Source organism: Mirounga angustirostris, unplaced genomic scaffold (assembly GCF_029215605.1).
Source record: "Mirounga angustirostris isolate CCGP_5_RB_7025 unplaced genomic scaffold, mMirAng1.0.hap1 SCAF_3, whole genome shotgun sequence".
In the NCBI taxonomy this organism is placed as follows: Eukaryota; Metazoa; Chordata; class Mammalia; order Carnivora; family Phocidae; genus Mirounga; species Mirounga angustirostris.
In genome coordinates this window covers 4378209-4401105 of record NW_026991711.1, presented here as the reverse complement: position 1 = coordinate 4401105, position 22897 = coordinate 4378209, and the positions used below count along the sequence as shown (strand labels likewise).

The 22897-nt window shown below is 41.5% G+C and overlaps 1 protein-coding gene across 2 annotated transcripts in view; it reads left to right on the top strand.

The window, feature by feature from the left end:
* The first annotated feature begins 9440 nt into the window (after positions 1 to 9440).
* The window catches only part of TNFSF13B (TNF superfamily member 13b), a 33143-nt gene continuing 19686 nt past the window's right edge, over positions 9441 to 22897 (top strand). Inside the window, exons 1-2 of one of the 2 annotated variants that reach the window (XM_064585909.1) lie at positions 9441 to 10120; positions 10228 to 10315. In XM_064585909.1, the coding sequence (XP_064441979.1) occupies positions 9773 to 10120; positions 10228 to 10315 (436 nt within the window). In that variant the 5' untranslated portion in view covers positions 9441 to 9772. The remainder of the gene's footprint in view (positions 10121 to 10227; positions 10316 to 22897) is intronic. The other variant, XM_045869700.3, reaches the window with a different exon arrangement.

Here is a 22897-nt window from a genome sequence, read left to right as displayed (position 1 = left end):
TGGCTCAGTTGGTAAGCGTCTGCCTTCAGCTCGGGTCATGATCCCAGGGTGCTGGGATCGAGCCCCACATCGGGCTCCCTGCTCGGCGGGAGGCCTGCTTCTCTCTCTCCCACTCCCCCTGCTGGTGTTCCCTCTCTAGCTGTGTCTCTCTCTGTCAAATAAATAAATAAAATCTTTAAAAAAAATCTATTATAATTTGAAATTGTTTGAAAAGGATTATCTCACACAGCAGAATTTAACCTCCAGGAAACAGGAGTTTTCAGCCTTTCTTTTTAAATTTCTTTCTTTTCTTTTTTCTACCTTCTCTTTCTTCCTTTCCTTCTCATCCCTGGCACCTGGAGCATTAATGACGGACTGAATGGTATTTCATCCGCCGTGCTTTCCCTGCTTTATTATTTCATTTTTCTTGTACAGACAAAATATATACAAACTCCCATTTCCCCTTTTCATTACTGCAAAAATTTGTTCATCAAACCCTCTTACTATCTTTTTGGCATCTGCAGTTGCTCTAGAAATGTCCCATTTGTCATTTTTGTTAGTGTGAATTTGTACTTTCTTTTTTTCTTTGTCTTCCTAAAATTTACTCATTTTTTGTTTCACATAACCAGATTCTTTTATCCTCTCTGTTGTGTGGTTACTTGCTATCTATTCCTTTTTAAAAATATTTTATTTATTTATTTGAGAGAAAGAGAGCACACAAGCAGGGGGGAGAGGCAGAGGGAGAGGGAGAAGCAGACTCCCAGCTGAGCAGGGAGCCCTATGCGGGGCTCGATCCCAGGACCCCGGGATCATGACCTGAGCCAAAGGCAGAAGCTTAACTGACTGAGCCACCCAGGCGCCCCTATTTTATTCATATCTTATCTTCCTTTTATCTTCTATTTTTAAGCTTAATTTGCTGTGGGTTGTTTTTTTTTATTATTTTTTTATTTTTCAGGACTTTGGGAACTGTATGCTTATTTGCCATTATTTGCCATTGTATCATTATTTGCCATTCTTCTTTGCCACAGTGCTCAACCGGAATACTCTGCTTTCTCTTTAGATCACATAAATCTTCCACCTCTTACTAAAATACACAGTCGAAGCTGTCATTTCCCCGTAAAAAGAGTTTGAAGTGCATCTTCCAGGGTTTGCCGTATTTCCTGCAGGCCCCACAGACTTCGTTTGTGCAGGGATTTCAATAGGCTTCCTTGGGTCCGTTTTTCTCGGAGCTACCACTTGGTACACACTTTCACACTGGCATTAGGTCTTTATTGGATTAAGAAAGGTTTTTTTTCCCCCTTCATGGTTTCACATCACTGTGTCTTTAATCCACCATGTTACGTCTCCTATCTTTTGTACTCCGTGTTCTGAGGTGTGACGTCCCCTCGGGCCTGCAGGCCAGTAATTCAGAGCTCCGAAGTGACCATCCTTGCCTTGGATTCATCTCTTAAACTGTTTTACTGGAAAATTACGGGAATCTTTCTCGGTTCCAAAAAAAAAGTTACCTGCAGTTGAATCTTCTATCAATTTTAAAAATTTCATGTTGTCTGCCCCTATCCCCTTTGTATATGTGCAGGGGGATTTCTGTGTCCTCTTTCTTTCTGGGACCGTTCACCTTTCCCAAACATGTCCTCGGATCCTTTAAAGGCATGGCATGGCTTCAGTCTCGTAGGCCCCGCTGGTGGGAAGCCAGCCAGCGCTGTACCTGCAGAGAAACTGCAGTCTGCCCCCGAGGCACGAGGGCAGGCTCGCCTTTCCTCTCATCTGCTTCCATTCTCCCAGCCCCAGGCCAGGAGGACTAAGTGTCCCCATCTAGTTCCTTCACACATGCTCAGAGGCCAGGAAACGTGGCCCGCTCCTGTGGGGCTGATGGCGGCTGCTGCCTGGACCACAGCTCTCTGCTCACCCTTCACGCACAGACCACTGAGCCTCCCGTCTCACATGGAGACTGTAAACCATCACTTGCAAGGAAAGCCTCATACCGTCTTTCTGTCTCAGACCAGTTAGAGCCCCAGGCATCACGACCATCCAGCTGCCTCTGGGACCCCTGCCCTTTGGCTCCCGAAACAGGTCCTGGGAGCTAGTAGGAAGGACAGAAGGATGGATTCACACTGTGTTTCCCTTTGTGGCTCCCCTTTGTGTGTTTGAGTTGCTCCCCTCCCCACCCAGAAACCTACAATTCTGATTTCATATTTTCCCTTCGGAACAGGTGACTGAATGTCTTCTGGTTCCACACAGAAAAGACAATCTGTGACCTACATCTCCACACGGTAGCACTTGTAAAGGTCTTGTTTTCTTAAGTTTCCTAACACTATGAAATAACAGAAGTTATCAAAAAATAACTTTAAGTAAAACTGGGAAGAAGACTCTTAATGAATGCATCTAGTTTTTTCCAGCTGTGGATGCTGACCTTTTCTCTTTATATTGTAGTTTTTAAAACGTGGACATGTGGAAAAATTCTGAAAGAACATTCAAAACTGTTCTGTACAAAAAGTCTTTAATTGCAGGACTATAAATATCCCCAAGCTAGCAGAATTAGTTAGGACATCTCTGGGAGGCTCAGCATCTAATCATGTAGCAAGTTGGCTTAAAGAAGAAGGAAAATGTATTACTTAATATAAGAAGTCCTCGAATACGGAACATGAAGATCGATTACTTCAGCAGCACAGTCATGGGGTTCAAGACCAGGTCTCTTCCATGACCCTGCTCTCCTACCCTCAGCCTGTCAGCCTAGGCATCCCAGCAATTGCAGACTGCTGGCACCATTCTCTGTTGTCCTGTGAGGACGTGTGACAGAGCGAGTGTTTCTTGTGTTTCTCTTTAAAGATGATGAACTCTTTCTCATGAGCCCACCCCCACCCCATCTGCTTGTAAGAAACCTTGCTAGTACGTCCACGCTTAGCAACCAAAGGCAATGTATGTGGAGTCACCAGAGCTGCCGTTCAATGATTAGGATTTAAGCATGCAATTGGTCAGAATCTCACAAAGACAGACGTCTAAGCAAAATCAGTTTCTACCCTACCACTCGGCAATGCACTCCTAGGTATTTATCCGAAGGATACAAAAATACTGATTCAAAGGGGCACATGCACCCCAATGTTTATAGCAGCACTATCAACAATAGCCAAATTATGCAGTAACCTCTTCGACCTCGGCGACAGCAACTTCTTGCTAGACAAGTCTCTAAAGGCAAGGGAAACAAAAGCAAAATGAACTACTGGGACTCCATCAAGATAAAAAGCTTCTGCACAGCAAAGGAAACAGTCAACAAAACTAAAAGGCAACCCATGCAATGGGAGAAGATATTTGCAAATGACATATCAGATAAAGGGCTGGTATCTGAGATCTATAAAGAACTTATCAAACTCAGCACCCAAAAAACAAATAATCCAGTCAAGAAATGGGCAGAAGACATGAACAGACACTTCTCCAAAGAAGACATACAAATGGCCAACAGGCACATGAGAAAATGCTCCACATCACTAGCCATCAGGGAAATACAAATCAAAACCAATGAGATATCACATCACACTAGTTAGAATGGCTAAAATTAACAAGTCAGGAAGCAACAAATGTTGGCAAGGATGTGGAGAAAGGGGAACCCTCCTACACTGTTGGTGGGGATGCAAGCTGGTACAGCCACTCTGGAAAACCTTATGGTGGCTCCTCAGAAAGTTGAAAATAGAACTACCCTATGACGTGGCAATTGCACTACTGGATATTTACCCCAAAGAGACAGATGTAGTGAAAAGAAGGGGCACCTGCACCCCAATGTTCATAGCAGCAATGTCCAAAATAGCCAAACTGTGGAAGGAGCTGAGGTATCTTTCAACAGATGAATGGATAAAGAAGATGTGGTCCATATATACAGTGGAATATTACTCAGCCATCAGAAAGGATGAATACCCACCATTTGCATTGACATGGTTGAAACTGGAGGGTCTTACACTGAATGAAATAAGTCAAGAAGAGAAAGACAGTTATTATATGGTTTCACTCATATGTGGAAAATAAGGAATAGCATGGAGGACCATAGGGGAAGGGAGGGAAAACTGAATGAGAAGAAATCAGAGAGAGAGACAAACCATGAAAGACTCTTAGACTCCAGGAAACAAACTGAGGGTTACAGAAGGGAGGGGGGGTGGGGGGATGGGGTAACCAGGTGATGGGTATTAAGGAGGGCACGTGATGTGATGAGCACTGAGTGTTATACACAACTAATGAATCGTTGATCATCAAAAACTAATGATGATTACAAACTAAGTTTCAACTCTTTAATATATCAGTATAATATAATCTATATTCCTTTAACCACAATCAAATTAAAGCATTGTGATATATTATTGCTAGCAAATGTTCTTTGCCCTTCAGAAGGGATGATACCTATTGATGCCTTAATTCCAAATTTTGCTATTTGATATGCTTTGGGGAATTAATATAGTATTTCAACTACATGGGAATTTTCTCTTGTATGTACAGAATATTATATAGGTTTTAAATTAACTAGATGAAATCTCACATAACCTTGCTATATTTATACATCACATTCTGAAATGTGTATTAAAATATGACATTCTATGTGGATTTTCCCAATTTATAATGAAATTATGACTTTTTTTGCATTATATACATGTGTATATGTAGAGGTCATATTTGTTGATATATAAAACACAAGAACTTATTTCTCTCATAAAAAAACTAATGATGTACTATATGTTGGCTAATTGAACATAATAAAAATATATATATATATATTTTTAAATAGCCAAATTATGGAAAGAGCCCAAATATCCATTGACAGATGAATGGATAAAGAAGATGTATGTATATATATATATATATATATATATATATATATATATATATATACACCCATATATATGTATATATAATATGTATATATGTATATATATAATATGTATATATATATCATATATCGTATATATATGAATATTACTATATTGGACTATTACTCAGCCATCAAAAATGAAATCTTGCCATTTGCAACGACGTGAATGGAGCTAGAGGGTATTATGCTGAACAGAATAAATCAGTCAGAAAAAGACAAATACCATATGATTTCACTCATGTGGAATTTAAGAAATTTAAGAAAACAGATGAACATAGGGGAAGGGAAGGAAAAATAAAATAAGATTAAAAACAGACAGGGAGGTAAGCCAGAAGAGACTCTTGAATATAGAGGACAAACTTAGGGTTGCTTGGAGGGGAGGGGGGTGGGGAGATTGGGTAACTGGGTGATGGGCATTAAGGAGGGCACTTGAAGTAATGAGCACTAGGTGTTACATGCAACTGATGAATCACTACATCCTACCCCCCTGAAACCAGTACTACACTGTATGTGAACTAACTTGAATTTATTTATTTATTTATTTATTTATTTATTTATTTATTTATTTATTTATTTATTATGAGAGAGAGCATGAGTGCAGGCATGCAGGCATTGGTGGAGGGGCAGAGGGAGCGGCAGAGGGAGAATTTTAAGCAGGCTCCACGCCCAGAGTGGAGCCCGGCTTGGTGTTTCAATCTCACAACCCTGAGATCATGACCTGAGCCAAAATCAGGAGTGGAGTCGGATGCTTACCTGACTGTGCCACCCAGGTGCTCCTTGAATTTAAATTAAAAAATAAAAAATGAAGTAGTGCTGAAGTTAGAAAAAAAATCAGTTCCTAGATTTGGGGCAGGAAAGAGTCTATTAAGGTGGTGAAGTAGCCTCAGCTGGGCATGCAGACATGTCTGACCTGCACTCCCCACCTCCATCATTTTACTTCTAACATTTATTGAGCAAAATTTTCAAATAAGTTATTTTAAATGTTTGCAAGTTCTGCCTTACTAATTTTTAGAGGCAGAGAGTAATATTTCTTGCATGGGTAGAATCACTCTATCATTTCTCCCAATGTTTTTGAGGTGGGTTGAATCTGAGCAGCTTTTATTCAAGTGTTCCTAGGTGTCAGTGTGTGTTCTGTGTCTGTGTATGTGACATAGACAAATTCATTCATGTATATGAAATAGGTAGATGATTGCAATGACTGACACATATCCATCTTAATACTAAATAAATTTTTATTCGTGTTGGTGTTATAAAGGTAAAGAGGAGCAGACTATACTGCACTACCACTGAAAATATATTGAAGTCAACAGAAATTTCTTGAAAGCGCACCCTTAAACACTGTTACTCGAGAGCATTACATCTGAAAGCAGTCCCACAACAAACTAAAGAGCCATCTGCAGATGAAAATGAATACTGAACAAAAGTGGATGTTTTTCCCAACAATGACACAATTAAGCTCCAGTAAATGCACATGCTCCTATTTTTAATGTAACTGTTGAGAATTAGGAATCAGTATTGCCAGCTTTTTTTTTTTTTTTTTGTATATGAAATGACCAGAAAACTATACCATTACTTCACAGTTAAGTTACCAAGTGATTAGCATTTAGCCTTACAAATCCATTTCACTGGCTGCATATATATTTCCAACAGAAAACAACGTGATTGTTTCTCAAAAGTAATAATTATTTGTATCCAACTGTTTACCATATTTTGAGCACTTTAGGAAGCCGGTTTTACCGAGATCTATTGTTATCTACATCCACATAGTCTAGAAGAGTTGTCTACCTGCTTGAGTGGTCCAAATCCTCAGGAAAGACAATTTGTCCTCAAAGAAGGGGTATAAGAGAGGTGTCCTAAAGGTGCTAACTCTTCACAATACTATAAGCCAGAAGTTTCTAATTAAGCTTTTTGAGTATTTTTGAGGTGTAAAAGCTGCAGGCAGCCAAAGAGTGCATGTTTGTTTTATTCTCTGGTTCACACCCTTGGATAAACTCATAACTTAAATTCTTTTCACATATACTCTCACACGTTCCTATCTGCCCAATCCTGAGTGGATGGGACAAGGAACATGGATTCATTTATTACATCTGGTAGAGCTGTATTACACGGGAATGTTTTCTATGCTAGGTGAGAAAAAGAAGTGGGTAAAAATAGCTCCATCCTGGCCGAGAACACTCTGTGGCTCAGGTACGCTGGCTTCCTTCCCTGAATAAACTTGTGGTATGGCGTGTTATTCAGTGAATGGCATGCTATTTGTTGAACAGAATTTCAGTTAAATTATTGTCAAACCGTTTCCTCAGCAGGAAACAGATCCTTGATTTATGGAGTAATAACTTCCTTTTGTTCCTCTAGTAAGAAACTCGGGAGCACATGACTGCCCCTTGGTTTCTACCCGTCTCCAGAGAAGTTCAGTGGTGGCATCGCTGTGGGCGACACGCACGTGGCCTTGGCCACGAGCTCACACCTGGGTCAGGGAGGCCGCCGCCCTGCTGTCCTCTCCATGCTTAGGGTTGCCCACTGCTTGGTGCGAGATGAGATGCGAGTTGTACGCCGACCTGCACGAAGGCTGCTCAGTGGCTCTCTCCGGAGCCAGTCGGCCATGAAGGTCTCTGCCCCGAAGGGCGACGGAGGCAGGGCTAATTCTCTAACACAGTCAAATTAGTCCCTGTCCTTGGACTTTTTACAGCAGAATGTGGAGAAGCGTGCCCCCCCCCCCCCGGAAGTGGAAGAGGGTCGGCTCACAGGAAGAAGCAGCTGCAAGTGTCCTGAGTGAAAGAAGAGAGCGATGGGTTTCTAGCTCTGCCTTGAATTCTTTTATTTCTGTATGTATGTAGGTGATACTGATACACACACGGAACCTGAGTGAGTCTCCCTTACTTTCACACAGAGGGTCTGATATAGTCCCCAAACGAATTCTGTTTTTTTCTGGAACGTTACCTACTGTGTGTCACCAAGATGGGCCTGCTGTCAGGGGCTGGGACAGAAGATGCGGTCATCTGATGTCTGGCACACACAGAAGACGTCCTTCCACCTCAGAGACTGGAGAACGGCTGATGTGGGGGAGCAAGGTCATCTCTGAAAGAACTTTGTGAAGTTTTTCTAAAGTTCTTTAAAAGTCATTTAAAAAGGTCTTAGCACTCACAGACAGAAAGAAAAAAAATAACAGTCCTAATAGGTAAAAATGAGTGTCTGATCGAACCATGAGAGACGATGGACTCTGAAAAACAAACAGGGTTCTAGAGGGGAGGGGGGTGGGAGGATGGGTTGGCCTGGTGGTGGGTATTGAGGAGGGCACATTCTGCATGGAGCACGGGGTGTTGTGCACAAACAATGAATCATGGAACACTTCATCTAGAACTAAAGATGTAAGGTATGGGGATTAACATAAGAATAAAAAAATGAGTGTCTGATGACGTCACCCGTAGCGTGGGGAACCCCTCGGGGGGGGCTCCGTGGCTCCTGGTGAAGGTGAAGACGTGCCGACTCCCCGCAGGTGTCTGCTGTCAGACCCCTGCAGGCGTTACGGGGGGACACACACAGAGACGTCTGCAATAAAAACACTTGACGTAATGAGTGAACTTGGATGAGAAATGGAAGCAGCTTCAATATAGTTTGTTCTGCGTTCCTGTAAGGCTCGTTAGAATTCTCAGGGACAGCCATCCTCCCATTTCACAGATGAGGAGACATGTATTTTGCCCAGAGAGATTCGCAGCCTGGCTCGGGAGCCCTTCTCCTTGCTCACACGGTTCCTGCAACTTGCCCTTGTGAAGCTGACGCAGGAACGGGAGGGGCGCGGAGCACACAGAGGACTCATGTGTCCGGCCTCGGCTCGTGCCCAGGAATGCTGTGGAGGTGGGAGCTCCTGACCATAGGCCCGTGCTGGGGGCAGAGCAGCTGAGCAACGTCCAGAAGCCCGCCATCGAGACAGGGCAGGGCTGCCGTCTTTGCAGCCAGACCAAGTCCAGCGGCAGAGACTGGAAGCCAAAGTGTCTGTGGGCTGAGTCAGGTTGTTCGCACGCCCATTAGGTTGGGGCAGAGTCAGCCTAACAGGAACCGTAGGGAGAGAGCCGCTCCCGGTGGGGCTGGGCGGAGGCACTGGGAGCCGGAGAGAAGGCTGGGTTTCCCAGACCACGTTGCACTGAGCGGCCACTTGCAGCTCGGTGGGAGGGCTCGTCAGGGTGGCCAGTCCCAGGAGGAAGGGCGCGCACAGGTTTCCCCTCAAAATGCGTCCCCCGCAGAGCAAGAACGCCCCCGATGGACTCTAAATACACCTCCCAGATTCGGTCACATTCTGTGTGTTGCGTTGCCGAGACAATCATAAGGCGACTGTGCCCCAGTGGACTTCCATGCCTCCTCTGAGGACGTCTCATTCTGTTTCCTACTTCGAGACCGTTCATAAATCATTCTCCAGCTGAGTACAGTTCAGGGCTGCCACTTAGCTTATCTGACCTTCACATTAATTATTTTTATTACAGCACCAGGAACCTCAGTGTTCTTTTCCCCCTGGCGCCCGGAGCCATGTGGCCCCGAGTGGGGCAGCCCTGCCATGCTCGTCCCGCACCTGCACGACCGCAGGGCTCTCCCCGGTGGGCCAGCCCACACCCCGAGTCCCGTCACGTAGGGGGATGCACGGGGCCCGTGTGTGCGTGTGTGTGTGTGTGTCTTGAGATGCCATTAAAATTCTTACAAAAACTGAAAGTGAAATGAGGAAATGATTGGGCAATCGGACTGAAGGGCCAGTGCCAGGAAGACCTATCATTACAGTGGGGGCCGGGATGCAGCGGGGCAGACGGCGGGAGGCTCAGGAGAGCTCTCCTGCGGGCGACAGCAGGGCCAGGCCCTGGAGTCAGTGCAGGACACCAGCAAGCACAGCTCACAGGAAATGATCCATTCCCTGCGCTCGCTCACCCGAAAGGCCCGAACCTCCAAAGTTCCAGGAGTGCCATGGATGGCTGCGCAGGCCAGCGGTCATGCCTCTCTCCCGGCCTGCGGAGGGGAGAAGAAATGAAACCGAGGGAGTGTGTCTCCATCCTCCCCCCGAAGGAAAGCCCCTCTGTCCCGTTCTCCAAAGATGGAGCGCTGCTGGCCGTGACCCTGCTGCTGGCCCTGACGGCCAGCTGCCTCTCGGTGCTGGCTTTCTGCAGGGTGGCCGCCCTTCAGGCCGAGCTGGGGAGCCTCCGGGCGGGGCTGCAGCAACACCAGGCAGAGCGGCTGCCAGGCCCCCCCCAGGCCGGAGCCGCAGCCCCCGGGGCAGCCGTGCGGGAGGCTCCAGCTGTCACGTCGGCCCTGAAAGTGAGTTTGCAGCAAGCAGCTGCAGCCCCAGGCGTGGGCTCGCCCCGCACCGCCGCCTCCCGCTCCTCGGATGTCTTTGCAGTAACTTGGGGTTTCTCTCTTCTTAGGGGATCTTCGCGCCGCCCGCTGCAGGAGAGGGCAACTCCAGCCAAAGCAGCAGGAACAAGCGTGCGCTTCAGGGTCCAGAAGAAACAGGTAGGTTCGGGCACAGAGGCATTTATGAGTCAGGGAGCCTGGCGCCCACAGGTGTGGAGGGTGGCCTCCGCTCTGGGGGCCCGAGAGCGGACCGGTGCACGGAGACTGTGAGAGTTGCATCTAAACCAGAGGGGGCTTCCGGGTGCAGCCCGTGCACAGCACGTTCTGTCCTTCAATGAGCAGAGCCTGAGGGCTGCCCTGTCCCACAAGCAGAGCGGAGGAGGAAGGGGCCACATAGTCTTCCTCATAGATCATGCCTGTGTCAGAAACTTGTCTAGCTTCCAGGAAGAACTTCCTTGTCTAGCCCTCCAGGAAGAAAGCACCGCCTGTCTACCCGAGTCAGAGAAGGCCAGGTAAAGGGAAACGCTTCTCAGGGCGCATGGCGTGCCCTGCCGCCCAGGGAGGCTCATATTGCAGCAGGTGTGCGTTTGGGATTTATTTTGTTTGTTGCCTTCGTTTTTAAAAAGTTCATTTTACACACACACGTACACATGCAGGGGTTTTAATGCTTTTCCGGGAAATCCACAAGTTTAGGATCTTCTGGTAAGAGTTCTTGAGTGATTCCTGCCGTTGTTCATGTCCCACTCATTCCAAAGCGTCTTACAGATTCCTGAAACCTCGGATTGGGCAGGGCCTCCCCAAATGCTCAACTCTAGTTCCTGCATTTCAAAGAAGAAAAGGCGTATTTACATTACATTCCATAGCAACACACCTTAAGAAATCCTTGGGATTGTTTCTCTTTTATTTTGAAGGAACGTGTTTGGAGCCAGAATGTGCCAGGCAGGCACGTGCTGGGATGGTTATTGTCACCGCTACTGTGTCCTTAACCCTCCCATTGACCGTGAGGTGAGCAGAACAGGTGCAGTTCTGTACATACAGGTTTGCACTTGTGAAGGGAAGTGCATGACTTACTGCCTAGGTGCTCTTCTTTTTTATTTTATTTTATTTTATTTTAAATGTTTTATTTATTTATTCATGAGAGTCAGAGAGAGAGAGAGAGGCAGAGGCAGAGGGAGAAGCAGGCTTCTTGCCGAGCAGGGAGCCCGATGCGGGACTCGATCCCAGGACCCCGGGATCATGACCTGAGCCGAAGGCAGACGCTTAACCATCTGAGCCACCCAGGCGCCCTGACTAGGTGCTCTTCTGTCGGAGAACACACACACACACACACACACTCACACATATGCTCTCATCAGATGCTCTGGCTGGAAACGTATTTTTCACTAACTGCCTTATTCATGGACAAAATTCTTACCTATTTCATAAAGACCGTGATTTTAACATATGCTTTGTGTCAATTATCAGAAACAGTTGGATTGAAACGTATATAAACTAGGAAACACTAATCCTTTTACTCTAACACATAAATTATTTTCCTACTTTGCAGTTTGTCATCTGTATTTCCTACATAATTGAAAAAATACAGCATATATATAGTATATTTTTGTGTTCACTTATCCTTATACAATAAGCATTTTCCCTGTTTCTAAGTAATTCCATATTAGTTTGCTATATCATGCAGTTATTTAACGTGACCATTTCCAAAATTTTTGTGCAGATCTCTTGTTTCTGAGGAATTGTATGTTCCATATAAATTCTGTAGATAGACTATCAGAGCTAAAGAGCATGAACATCTTTACCACCCTCGCTGCCTCTTGCCATGTTGCTTTCAAAATGAGTTATAAATGTATGCAGTCAGAAATGCAGTGGACAAGTTCTCCACATTCTTACAGCGTTTTATCTTTTAAAATTTATTTTGGCTAATTTAGTAGTTGTAAAACAGTATCTCAGATGTAATTTGTTGCTTGCTTGCAAATAAGAATTAATTTCTTTCTGCATATTTGGGTAACTTCTAATTTTATGTTCTGCTAATTTTTATTTATAACTTCCCTCATCTGTCCTAATTTTTTTTGTAATTTTGAAGAAACTATATTAGACATTCTGCCTATCAAAATTCTGCTGTAAATATTTTCGCAATATTTTACTTCTTTTTTTAACTTGTACAGAGATTTTACATCTGTGTATTTAATGTGATAAACTTTTCCTTTTGATCGTCTCTAATACATTACAGCTAAAAATGTATTTGTCCATAATCTCTAATATAGCCTACTCTATTCGCCGCTACTTTGACTTTTTTATAACTTAGTGTTTTAGTTTGGTACTTAACTCCTTAATCCTCCTGGCGTTCATTTGGTAGATCTTGTCTACTAGCTTTAACTTCCCCTTTCTTTTTATTTTTTCCTTCCAAATTACTGCTAGACATCTCAGCTAAATTTATTGGATGATTCTTTTTAACTTGTTTGCATTCGAAAGCTTATTGTATTATATTAAGTTTCTCATATATAGTTGAATCTATTTTGGACTGTTTTTGCATTAATTTATTATTCTATTTATCTGTATTAAATAAAATATTTTTAGTATTTTATAATATAATGAGCTTTAATATCCAGTAGGGTCAAAGTGCCTTAATCTTCTTCAACCTCTATGCTAGTATTTCCCAGCCTCTGCACATTAGTTTTACAAATAAACCTTAACTTTACCATCACAAAGAGGATATGGGCTCTTTATAGCAGATTTAAGAAGAAAGGACATTGAGTAAGCAATTAATTAACTCCTGGAGTCCCACGGCCCCAAAATACCCTCTATTATATTTTAAATTTTCCTAACGTGCAAATTTTTACAAATTTATGATTTTATGGCATCCAAAAGTTATATGCTGATTAAAAAGTTTCCCTAAATAATTTGTAACTGTTAGAAGGTTTGGAAAGTAACAAGAAATTCTATCAAGTGAATCAAAATTTACCCACTTTCCAAAGTCCAGATGTAATTGCTCTTGTCATTATCATGGTTTGCCTGAGATTCTTATAGACCTTTTATATAGTACATATATCTATGTAGTATACATAGATACGGTATGTATATGAACTTATCATATATATGTATAGATAACATATATATGCAGTAAACAGTACATCTCTCTCTACACACACACTCGTAACATTCATAGATCTGAGATGGAAGCCTTGAAGAGGAGAACCTCAGTGACAGGTCATATTTACTATTCCTCATTCATGAAACTGGCTTGAATGTTGTTTTAGATGCCATCCTTTTGTGCAAGGAAAATGTATTTTGTTTAGCACTACAAAATTAATGTGTCCATAACCAAGAAGTTTGTCTGAAACTCCTTGATTTTTTTTTTTTTTTTTTTGTCTGTTTGGTACTGTCCTTTTTTTGGAATTGAGAAAATTACAGTTTGAATCTATGCAGCTTTCTTTGTTTTTTTTCGTTTCTATTCTGGTTCTGATTTATTTTTTGAAGATATTTATTTGTGTATTTATTAGAGAGAGAGAGAGAGACCATGAGCTGGGGGGGGGGCAGAGGGAGAGGAGAAGCAGACTCCCCACTGAGCAGGGAGCCCGACTCTGACTCTGGTTTAATCCCAAGACCCTGAGGTCATGACCTGAGCCGAAACCAAGAGTTGGACGCTTAACCGACTGAGCCACCCTGGCGCCCCTAGTTCTGATTTATTTTAAATAAGACTCAAAAACTTTAGGTTGTCCCTGTTACTTTCAAAGTGTCCAGCCATTCATGTTCTTATTTATTAATTTTCTATATCCATTCTGGAACCATTGACATTTTTTGTTGGAATTTTATAAAAATTGTAACTCTGAAGAAGAAAATAGAATTTTTACATGGTTTAATTTTATATATCCAGGAACACTTAATATCTTTATTAAATATCAAATTTTAAATTTCCCGATTAGATAGAATTTTCCTTTTATAGGTTTTACTCTTCTTTCATAGTTAAGTGTAAAAACGTTTTGTTGTGATTTTGGAGTCCTGGGATTTTCAAATAGGCTGTTAAACTGTTTTAAAATGTACAGAATTTTCAACAAATAATGCAGCATTCGATCAATCTCATGGTTAGTTTTAAGCCACATCAACACACTTAGTGGATTTATACTTAATAGAATTATAGTATTGTTTTAGATTTTGTTTTTAGGATACTCTGCTTTCTGCATATCCTGTCATTTTATGTCAAAAAGTTTCAGAGCTAAGTACTGCTGAATAACACTCCAGAATGTTGCCCATTTTTATTTCTCTGTAAATCCAGCCTAAATTTCAGCAGGCACTTCAGTTTTATTGTGTGTTTGTTGAATTTGTAAGTAAACTCCAGTGTGTTGGGCTAGAAAGCCCCACGTCCTCAGCACACAGCACACCTGGTATTACATATATCACCTGGGGGAGGTGTGTACGCGTCCTGTCTGTCAAGCTAAAGAGGAGAGGATTCTGTGCTCTGGGTCCTGTGTCTTTGGCACATTCATCATGATACTTGTACACACTAGGTGTTCTGTGAATGTTTGCTGATCGATTTTGGGCTCACTCTGAAGTAAGATGCAGTGATCTGGCATCATTGGAAGGGGGGTTTTTCCCGTATTTCTTTTTTTTTATTATTATGTTATGTTAGTCACCATACAATACATCATTAGTTTTTGATGTGGTGATCCACGATCCATTGTTTGCGTATAACACCCAGTGCTCCATGCAGTACGTGCCCTCCTTAATACCCATCACTGGGCTAACCCATACCCCTACCCCCCTCCCCTCTAAAACCCTGTTTGTTTCTCAGAGTCCATATTCTTTCATGGTTCATCTCTCCCTCCAATTCCCCCCCCCTCATTTTTCCCTTCCTTCTCCTAATGTCCTCCATGCTATTCCTTATGTTCTTCAAATAAGTGAAACCATATGATAATTGACTTTCTCTGCTCGACTTATTTCACTTAGCATAATCTCCTCCAGTCCCATCCATGTTGATGTAAAAGTTGGGTATTCATCTTTTCTGATGGCTGAGTAATATTCCACTGTATATATGGACCACATCTTCTTTATCCATTCATCTGTTGAAGGGCATCTCGACTCTTTCCACAGTTTGGCTATTGCGGACATTGCTGCCATGAACATTGGGGTGCATATGGCCCTTCTTTTCACTACATCTGTGTCTTTGGGGTAAATACCCAGGAGTGCAATTGCTGGGTCATAGGGTAGCTCTGTTTTTACTTTTTTGAGGAAACGCCACACTGTTTTCCAAAGTGGCTGTACCTCTTCATTTCTCAGGTTTTGATCGGAGGCCGTGTTATGCAATTTTTTAACTTGACATTTAAAACAGCTAATTCACCAAAGAATGAGTTGGATAGCAAGGCTGGACTTGCTGGGAGAATTTGGGGGCCCCTTGCCTCAGACTTTCTTGGTTCATCAGGTAGAGGTACAATTTGGGCTCACTGAAGAGTCACAGAGAAACTGTCATATTCAACAACCTGTCTAATTAATTTTGTGGATTTCTTGTTTTATTTAATGTTTTGGTTTTAATTGAAGTATTATTTACATACGGAAAAGGGCACAGATCGTAAGGGTACGGTTTGGTGAGTATTCACAAAATGAACAGCAGTAGATGAAGGGGCGGACATCACCATCAGCCCACATGCCCACTTGGTGCTTCTCCAGGCCTCCCAAGGGTAAATGCTGCTCTTAAGTAGTTGTACATTTTGGGTATTTGGCTCCAGTTTTGTTTTTCTTAATTGTGTTTCAAATGGAGGTCTTATTAGGGTTCTGTGTTTCATAAGATAATTTCTGATTGTAATATAACAAACAGAAATGTGGGGAAATCCAGGATCAAAGAATTGCCAAATGGCTCATATTAGCCAAAAGTTCACTTTCAGCCCCTAAGTGTATTTGGAGATATTCCCAATTAAAACTAATAACTAAAGTGATCTGGCTTTGAAATATTCTTGTTAAAATTTCTTCACAAATGGAATCATCATGATCCCTACTGTCAGCTCTCAACTAACTATTCCATCCACTTAAAGAACGGAGAGATAACCATACTAAGAGCCCATCAGGAGAATGGGTTCTTTCAGATGGATTCCCACTGAGCTAAAACAAGGTTTTGTTAATAAAATCAAGTAACCTTTATATTTTCCTCTTGTTATTCAGTAGGGAATTTAAAAGTTATTAGAATTGCATGTGTTGTAGATTATAGAAATACAAAAATTACTTTTATTGATAGTGTGTATCATACTCATCTCAATTATAAGACTAAAAAGGTGTTGAAAACATGAACAAAATACAAAAACAAGAGTGGAGGAAAATTATCCATATTTCATCTTCTAAATATTTGTTGTAAGATTTTGGCCAATCTACTTTAAGTTATTTTTCTCCATTTTTAAATAAACGTTCTTGGTTTGGGATTATTTTAGAATTGCGGAAAAGTTGCAGAGGTAATGCAGAGAGTTGCCATATACCCCCCATCCAGTATCTCCTGTTGTGTTATATTACCATACTTTGTCACAACTAAGAAACCAACACTGGTACTTAACAAATAACTGAACTCTATTTTTGAGTGTTCTTTCTTGAAATCCATAGTCCATCTCCTTTGCAAGGAAAGATGGCAGGTCCGATGGGTCTGTAACATCCAGTCTTTGTTCATGGACATTTCTGGCTTTGCTGTATCTTACAAGACTGTAAAATGAGTGTTGAATGCATATGCAATATAAAGCTCAGTCATCCAGTTTGTACCAAAATTAGGTTAACTGGAACCTCCTCCCCAGTAAGGGTGTGTTCCTTCCTAGAACAGAAACAGCCGGTTGTTGTCATGGTGATCTTTGACCAGAATCTTCCCTGAGTGCTATGCCCCCTGCAGCTGCCTCAATAATGACTTCTTTTTCAGTGTTGCAAGAGCTGGCTTCTGTTCAGTTTCCAAAAAAGCAATAAAATAAAATAGGGACCTCACAACCAAATCTCTGAACCCTGTTCTTGTCAAGTTTAAAGTTTTGAGAAGCAGAAGAGCCAGGAAATGAGTCAATCAAAGCAGCCAAAAGTGATGTCGTGTATCTTCCATGTAAGCCACAGGCCCCTTAGGTCTCAAGCACTGTTCTAGGTGTTGGGTGTTGATCAGAAAACACAACAGATAAAAGTTTCCTGCTCACTGGAGATTACATTATAGCAAGGTGGAAAGACACAGAAAGTAGTCAATAAACACAATTAATGAGTAAATTACAGTATACTAGAAAATGGCAGACATCATGAAAAAGTGCAGTATCTCGGGCAGGGGTTCACAGAATGGGCAGCGTGAAGGGCGGGAAAGAGGAAGAGCGCGCGTCAGGGAGGCCGGGGTAAGTCTTTGTTTCTCCTCGAAGGCTCAATAATTCTTTACACTTTCAACTTAAAAAAAAATTTGCAGAAATGGGTTGATATTTTAAAAGTAAATTCATAATGTTGAGAAATGTGTTCTCATTAATAGTCCTATAGGAATGGATAATACTAGTTGTACTGTTTATTATTTTTGTAAGTCAAGTCCTATTTAAAAGAACCGTATTGGGCAGCTGCACTTTCGTTGTGGTTGGATTTTCTTTTAGAAGGTATTCTTGGGGCTCCTGGGTGGCTGTCAGTTAACTTTTGGTTTCCACCCGGGTCATGATTTCAGAGTCCTGAGACTGAGCCCCACATCGGGCTCTGCACTCAGTGCCAAGTCTGCTTGAGATTCTCTCTCTCCCTCTCCTCTGCCTCTCCCCCGCTCGCGTGCACATGCTCTTTTTCTCTCTCAAATAAAATCTTTTTAAAAATTAAAAAATTAGGGCGCCTGGGTGGCTCAGTTGGTTAAGCGACTGCCTTCGGCTCAGGTCATGATCCTGGAGGCCCGGGATCGAGTCCCGCATCGGGCTCCCTGCTCAGCGGGGGTCTGCTTCTCCCTCTGACCCTCCCCACTCTCATGTGCTCTCTCTCATTCTCTCTGTCTCAAATAAATAAATAAAATCTTTAAAAAAAAAATAAAAAAATTAAACAAATAAAAGGTATTCTCATTAAGAGTTAGAGAAGAAACAGATTTTGCTCAAAAATAGAGGAAACATCCAGTGTGCCAAGGTCTGAGGTGGCACTCCAGAATATACAGAAAAGGGGAGAGAGAAACTAAGCTATTGGATACGTGGTACGCACAAGCTCTGGGTTGGGCTCTGTGGGTCCATGATACCATTTACCTTCTCAGCAAGGTAAGAATTGGACACCTATTTTCCCTAAAGCATTAATTACCTTCTCAGCAAGGTAAATGGTATCATAGACCCACAGAGCCCAACCTAAGGTATTAGGTTAGTGTTATTGTCTCCATTTTAGATGAGAGAATTAAAGCCAAGACATAACCAGTCCCTTACCTCAACAAGCTAAATACTGAGTTGGAGAAATTAAAGAAAATTAATGTAAATTTTAAAATAATAATCAACAAGCTCTTTAGTCTTTACAAAGCATACGTAAATCATGACTTCAGTTAGTCCTCACAATACTATGAAGCAGATATTGTTATTCCTATTATATAGATAAGAAAAAGATATTTTAATATTAATGGTAATCTCATGATTAAACAGCTAAATTGGTTTGAGAACTCATGTTTGGATTCATTATATACTGACTACAAATTCTGAGGTTTTTTTTCCATTGTGCGAGCTGTACGGGCTTAACGTTTGAATAATAATACATCAGATTTGACAAAAACTGTTGGGTCCCCAAGAGGCCTAGACTGTTACTAACATCAATACCAACAGGCCATCTAGCAATGGTATCCTAGGATGTGAGTTCAGATCACAGACTGAAAGATGATTGACACCATGATGGTTAAGAGCTGAGCTGGGTTTTGAGGAGTGAGTCGATTTGGGGAAAAGGAGACAGTATCCCACGGTGTGGGAACAGGGATGCAGCGGGAAGTAGAAAACACGCAAGAAGAGGCCTTATTGTAGTGGGTGGATGGGGCAGAATACAGGCCAACACCTTGACATTGTTCCTTTGCTTGGATTTTTGCAAAGGAAAACTGACGGAAGTGTTTTTACAAGTTCACGCTTCCTCCTCCTCGTCCTAGGGCCGGGCCATTTGGGATAGACGGGAGACCACTGTAAATAGCTACCTAGTGCAGCTTCTGACACCGGCTGAGAAGTCACACTTCACGGCTCAATCTGTTTCTTTTCCATCTGCTGCACTAGAACTTCTTCTGGGAAATAGAGAGTAAGAAATTGTAGAGAAATACTACATAATCATTTGCTTCCAAAAAAAAAATATTATAGTGTGCTTTGGTTCTACAAATGAAAACTCGAAATCCTTCTTGTTGAGGGTTATTTGTTATGGAAAATGTTTTTCATATAACCCTGGGCCCAAGGACTTATTGTTAGAAGGTCCAAATATCAGTGTGGTTTTTTTTTTTTAGAGAACCTATTTTCCCTAAAGCATTAATTTAGTTTGATTTAACATGTATTATAAAGTTGGATATAAGGATGAGGTTTCTAAGAACCATTTGGAAAAGGTGGATATTGTTATGATGTCTGTTTTTGTTCTAAACTGTTGCACAGATTTTCTTTCTTCATTTTTTAGTCTGATGTAAACCAGACACTGTGCAAACTTATAAATGATGGTCCTTAATATCAAGTGACTGAGCCTAGAGAGAGAGACAGTAATAGAAACAATTAGGATGTATAGTGAAATGTTATTTCAGTAGATGTGTGCACAAAGTGTAGTGGGATCCAATATTTAGCTGGAAGGATGAGGGAAACTTGATATTTGGTCTGAGCCCTGAGGGATGGATGGGTTTCACTAGATGCCAAGGCAGGAATATGTAGCCAAGGGAATGGCAGACATGCGGTCGCGGTTGGAGCTCCCGTTCTGCGAGGGGTGGAGGGGCTGAGGTCCTGGGGTCATGAAGGTAGACTTGGGTTTTGTGTACAGGGGAAACCCACTGAAGGAGTTAGAAACATTAGAAGGACAAGATAAAATTCAGGTTTAGGAAGGTCAATCTGGAGGAAACACAAGCAGTGGAGTAGAAATGGCAGAAAAGAGAAGAGGCACAGCTTGGTGGGCAAGTGCGATTGTCCAGAGCAGTGAGGGTGGAGATCTAAACGTGGCTGCCATGCGCGTCTTGTCCTTGTTTATTATTCTCCCCCGTCTCTGTCTGTCTGTCTGTCTCTCCCTCCGTTAGCCATACTTGCCGTGTCCCTCCAACCTCAGCCTTTGTGTATACTCTTGACACTTTCGTCTGGAATGTTCCTACCCCCTTCTTTCTTCTGACTTTAGTTTAAGCATCCCATTCTGAGAAACCTTCCTGATCTCTCTTGCAACTTCAATTCTGTGTTTGTGATGCTGATTCATACCTGTTCTCCATGGGGATAGGGATGCTCCAGGGGGTAAGGATTGTGTCCCCTCTGTTTCTTTTCTTTTTTTCTTTTCTATCCGGAGCCAAACACATGACCTAAATTTAGTGTTCAGTAAAATTATTGAATGAGATAAGTGACAGACAGAATCCAAATTGGGCAAAAGTTGAAAGTTCAAACCATTAGAACTGGGTTATTTGCCGGGTTTCAAGATTACAGAGGAAGGAACTGGGCATGTTTACAAAGTTTCTCGGTTGGGCAGCTCAGAGGGTAGTTATAGCCAGTAAGAGAAAACAGAAGAATGAGAGGTGAGTGTGTGTGCGGAAGATAAATAGATTGGGTCATGTTGAGTTTGAATTATCACTGTGACATTCAGAGAGAAGTGTCCAAGGGGAGGTTGAAGGTGTAAGAGCCAATTGTGCAATTCTCTGGTAGCTTTCTTCAAGCATTCAGATATATTTCTATCTTGGTTTTCACCTTCCTTGACTTCAAGTATGTTTGCATGTTGTGTCATGAAGCTAATTTTCTTCACTGGTAAGTTACCGATATCCAGTGCTTTATGAGTGTATGCCATTAATAATGAGAAATATTCTAAGGTAATGCAAAGAAATCATGGCAAAAGAAAAAAATAACATGTCCCATGGAGATGGTAATGCAACTACAAAATTAATAATTTTAAATTAAAATAGTTCATCAATTATAAAATGAAATAACTTATGAAGATGGAATTTTGTTTTCCTGGGTTTTGTTTTGTTTGTATTTTTACTCTTGGTGTTTATGAGGCAAGACAAAGGGCTACCATTTTACATATCCTACAGTGCTTTAGACATAAAAGATACATTATGAGTGGTGCGTGACAATATCCAGTTAGTGCTTAGGACTCTGCACAAACTCTCTCTCTCTCTTTCTCTCACACACACACACACACACCTTCCAATCAGATATCTTTCTTTACTCCTATTGATTATTGTGATTTCTATATTATTTTATCAACCTCTTTCCAAAACCCCCCAAACCAGCCCCCCTTTGGTACTGCCTCAAGGCCACAGTAATGTTACCATCTTTCTGAATTATCCAGAATTGAAAATTTGTTTTCATTATTAGTTTTTAATTCTTCAGACACATTCATTAGTCACAAACCTTTAATTTTTTTCCCACAATTTACCTTGGATGCTCTATTTATATAATTGCTTCTGGGATCAAATAATCCCTATATTATGTTTACTACCAGTCAACAGCTGAACCTTTGCTTTCATTCTCTCTGCGTGGCAACTGATTCTACACAAGAACACATGTGTGAGCTTTCTAAAGCACAACATGTATCAGGCGGGCCCCTCTCAAGATTAAAAATTCCTAATTTTTAAAAAAATTTCTGGTACATCAAATACATACTTCTCAATTTAGCTCTCTAGAAATACTTTTAAAACTCCATTAACTCGTATTGGCAAACTCTTTATCACTGGTCAAATAAAACTCTATAATCCAGTTTTTGCCCCTAAATTCTTATATTCCCATTCCAGTAGAAATGTTTATCCCAAAATCATGCTTTCTTCAATTTCTTCATAAATCTATGTCCCTCATTAGGTCAATATTTAGATCTTTATGGGATTTCTCCTAGTTAGACTTTTCTAGCCACTGATTATTTATTCAAAACTAGTTCAAGAAAAATCAAACTGTGTTTCTCATGACTTCCATATACTGAATTGTAAGGTATACAGAAATAGGAGATTGGCATCGCCTTCAAAAACTCTGATGCAGTAAAGTAAGAAGACAGAAGGACAAAGAAAGAGACCCAGGAAAATGCAGGAAGGACATCTCATCCAGACTAAAGAGGTTGGGAGTAGCTTGAATGAGATGAGTAGGAAGGACTACCAAGAACGAGTAGGTGTGCATCATATGGATGGGGCAGATGTGTTGAGAAAAGCTCTGTGTTTCCACTGGAGTTACGTGTAATCTGCAATAATTGCATTATTTATGGTAGTTTATATTAGGTTGAGGTTTGTTGAAACAATGTACAATAAACCCAACTCCAGTTTGAAAACGTTTAGTTCCAATTCAGAAAATAATACAGCAGATACTAGCAATCCCATAAGCATTCAAATCCCTTTTCCTAATTAAATGGTGTTTGAATGTAATATAAGTGTCGTACTTCAACAGATGGCTTTCAAACTCAAAATGTTTTCCGTATGGAAAATATTTAAATGCTTTTCTGTGAGGTTGGCTGGATTTTATTATATCAAATATTGAGCAATAGCAAATTATTTTTGTTCTAAAAACTCTTATTTTAGGAATTCTCTTTTGTAAACTATTTTTGCCATCAATATAATATTTTTGTTTTAGAAATATTTTACAGGGGCACCTGGGTGGCTCAGTCAGTTAAGTGTCTGCCTTTGACTCAGGTCAT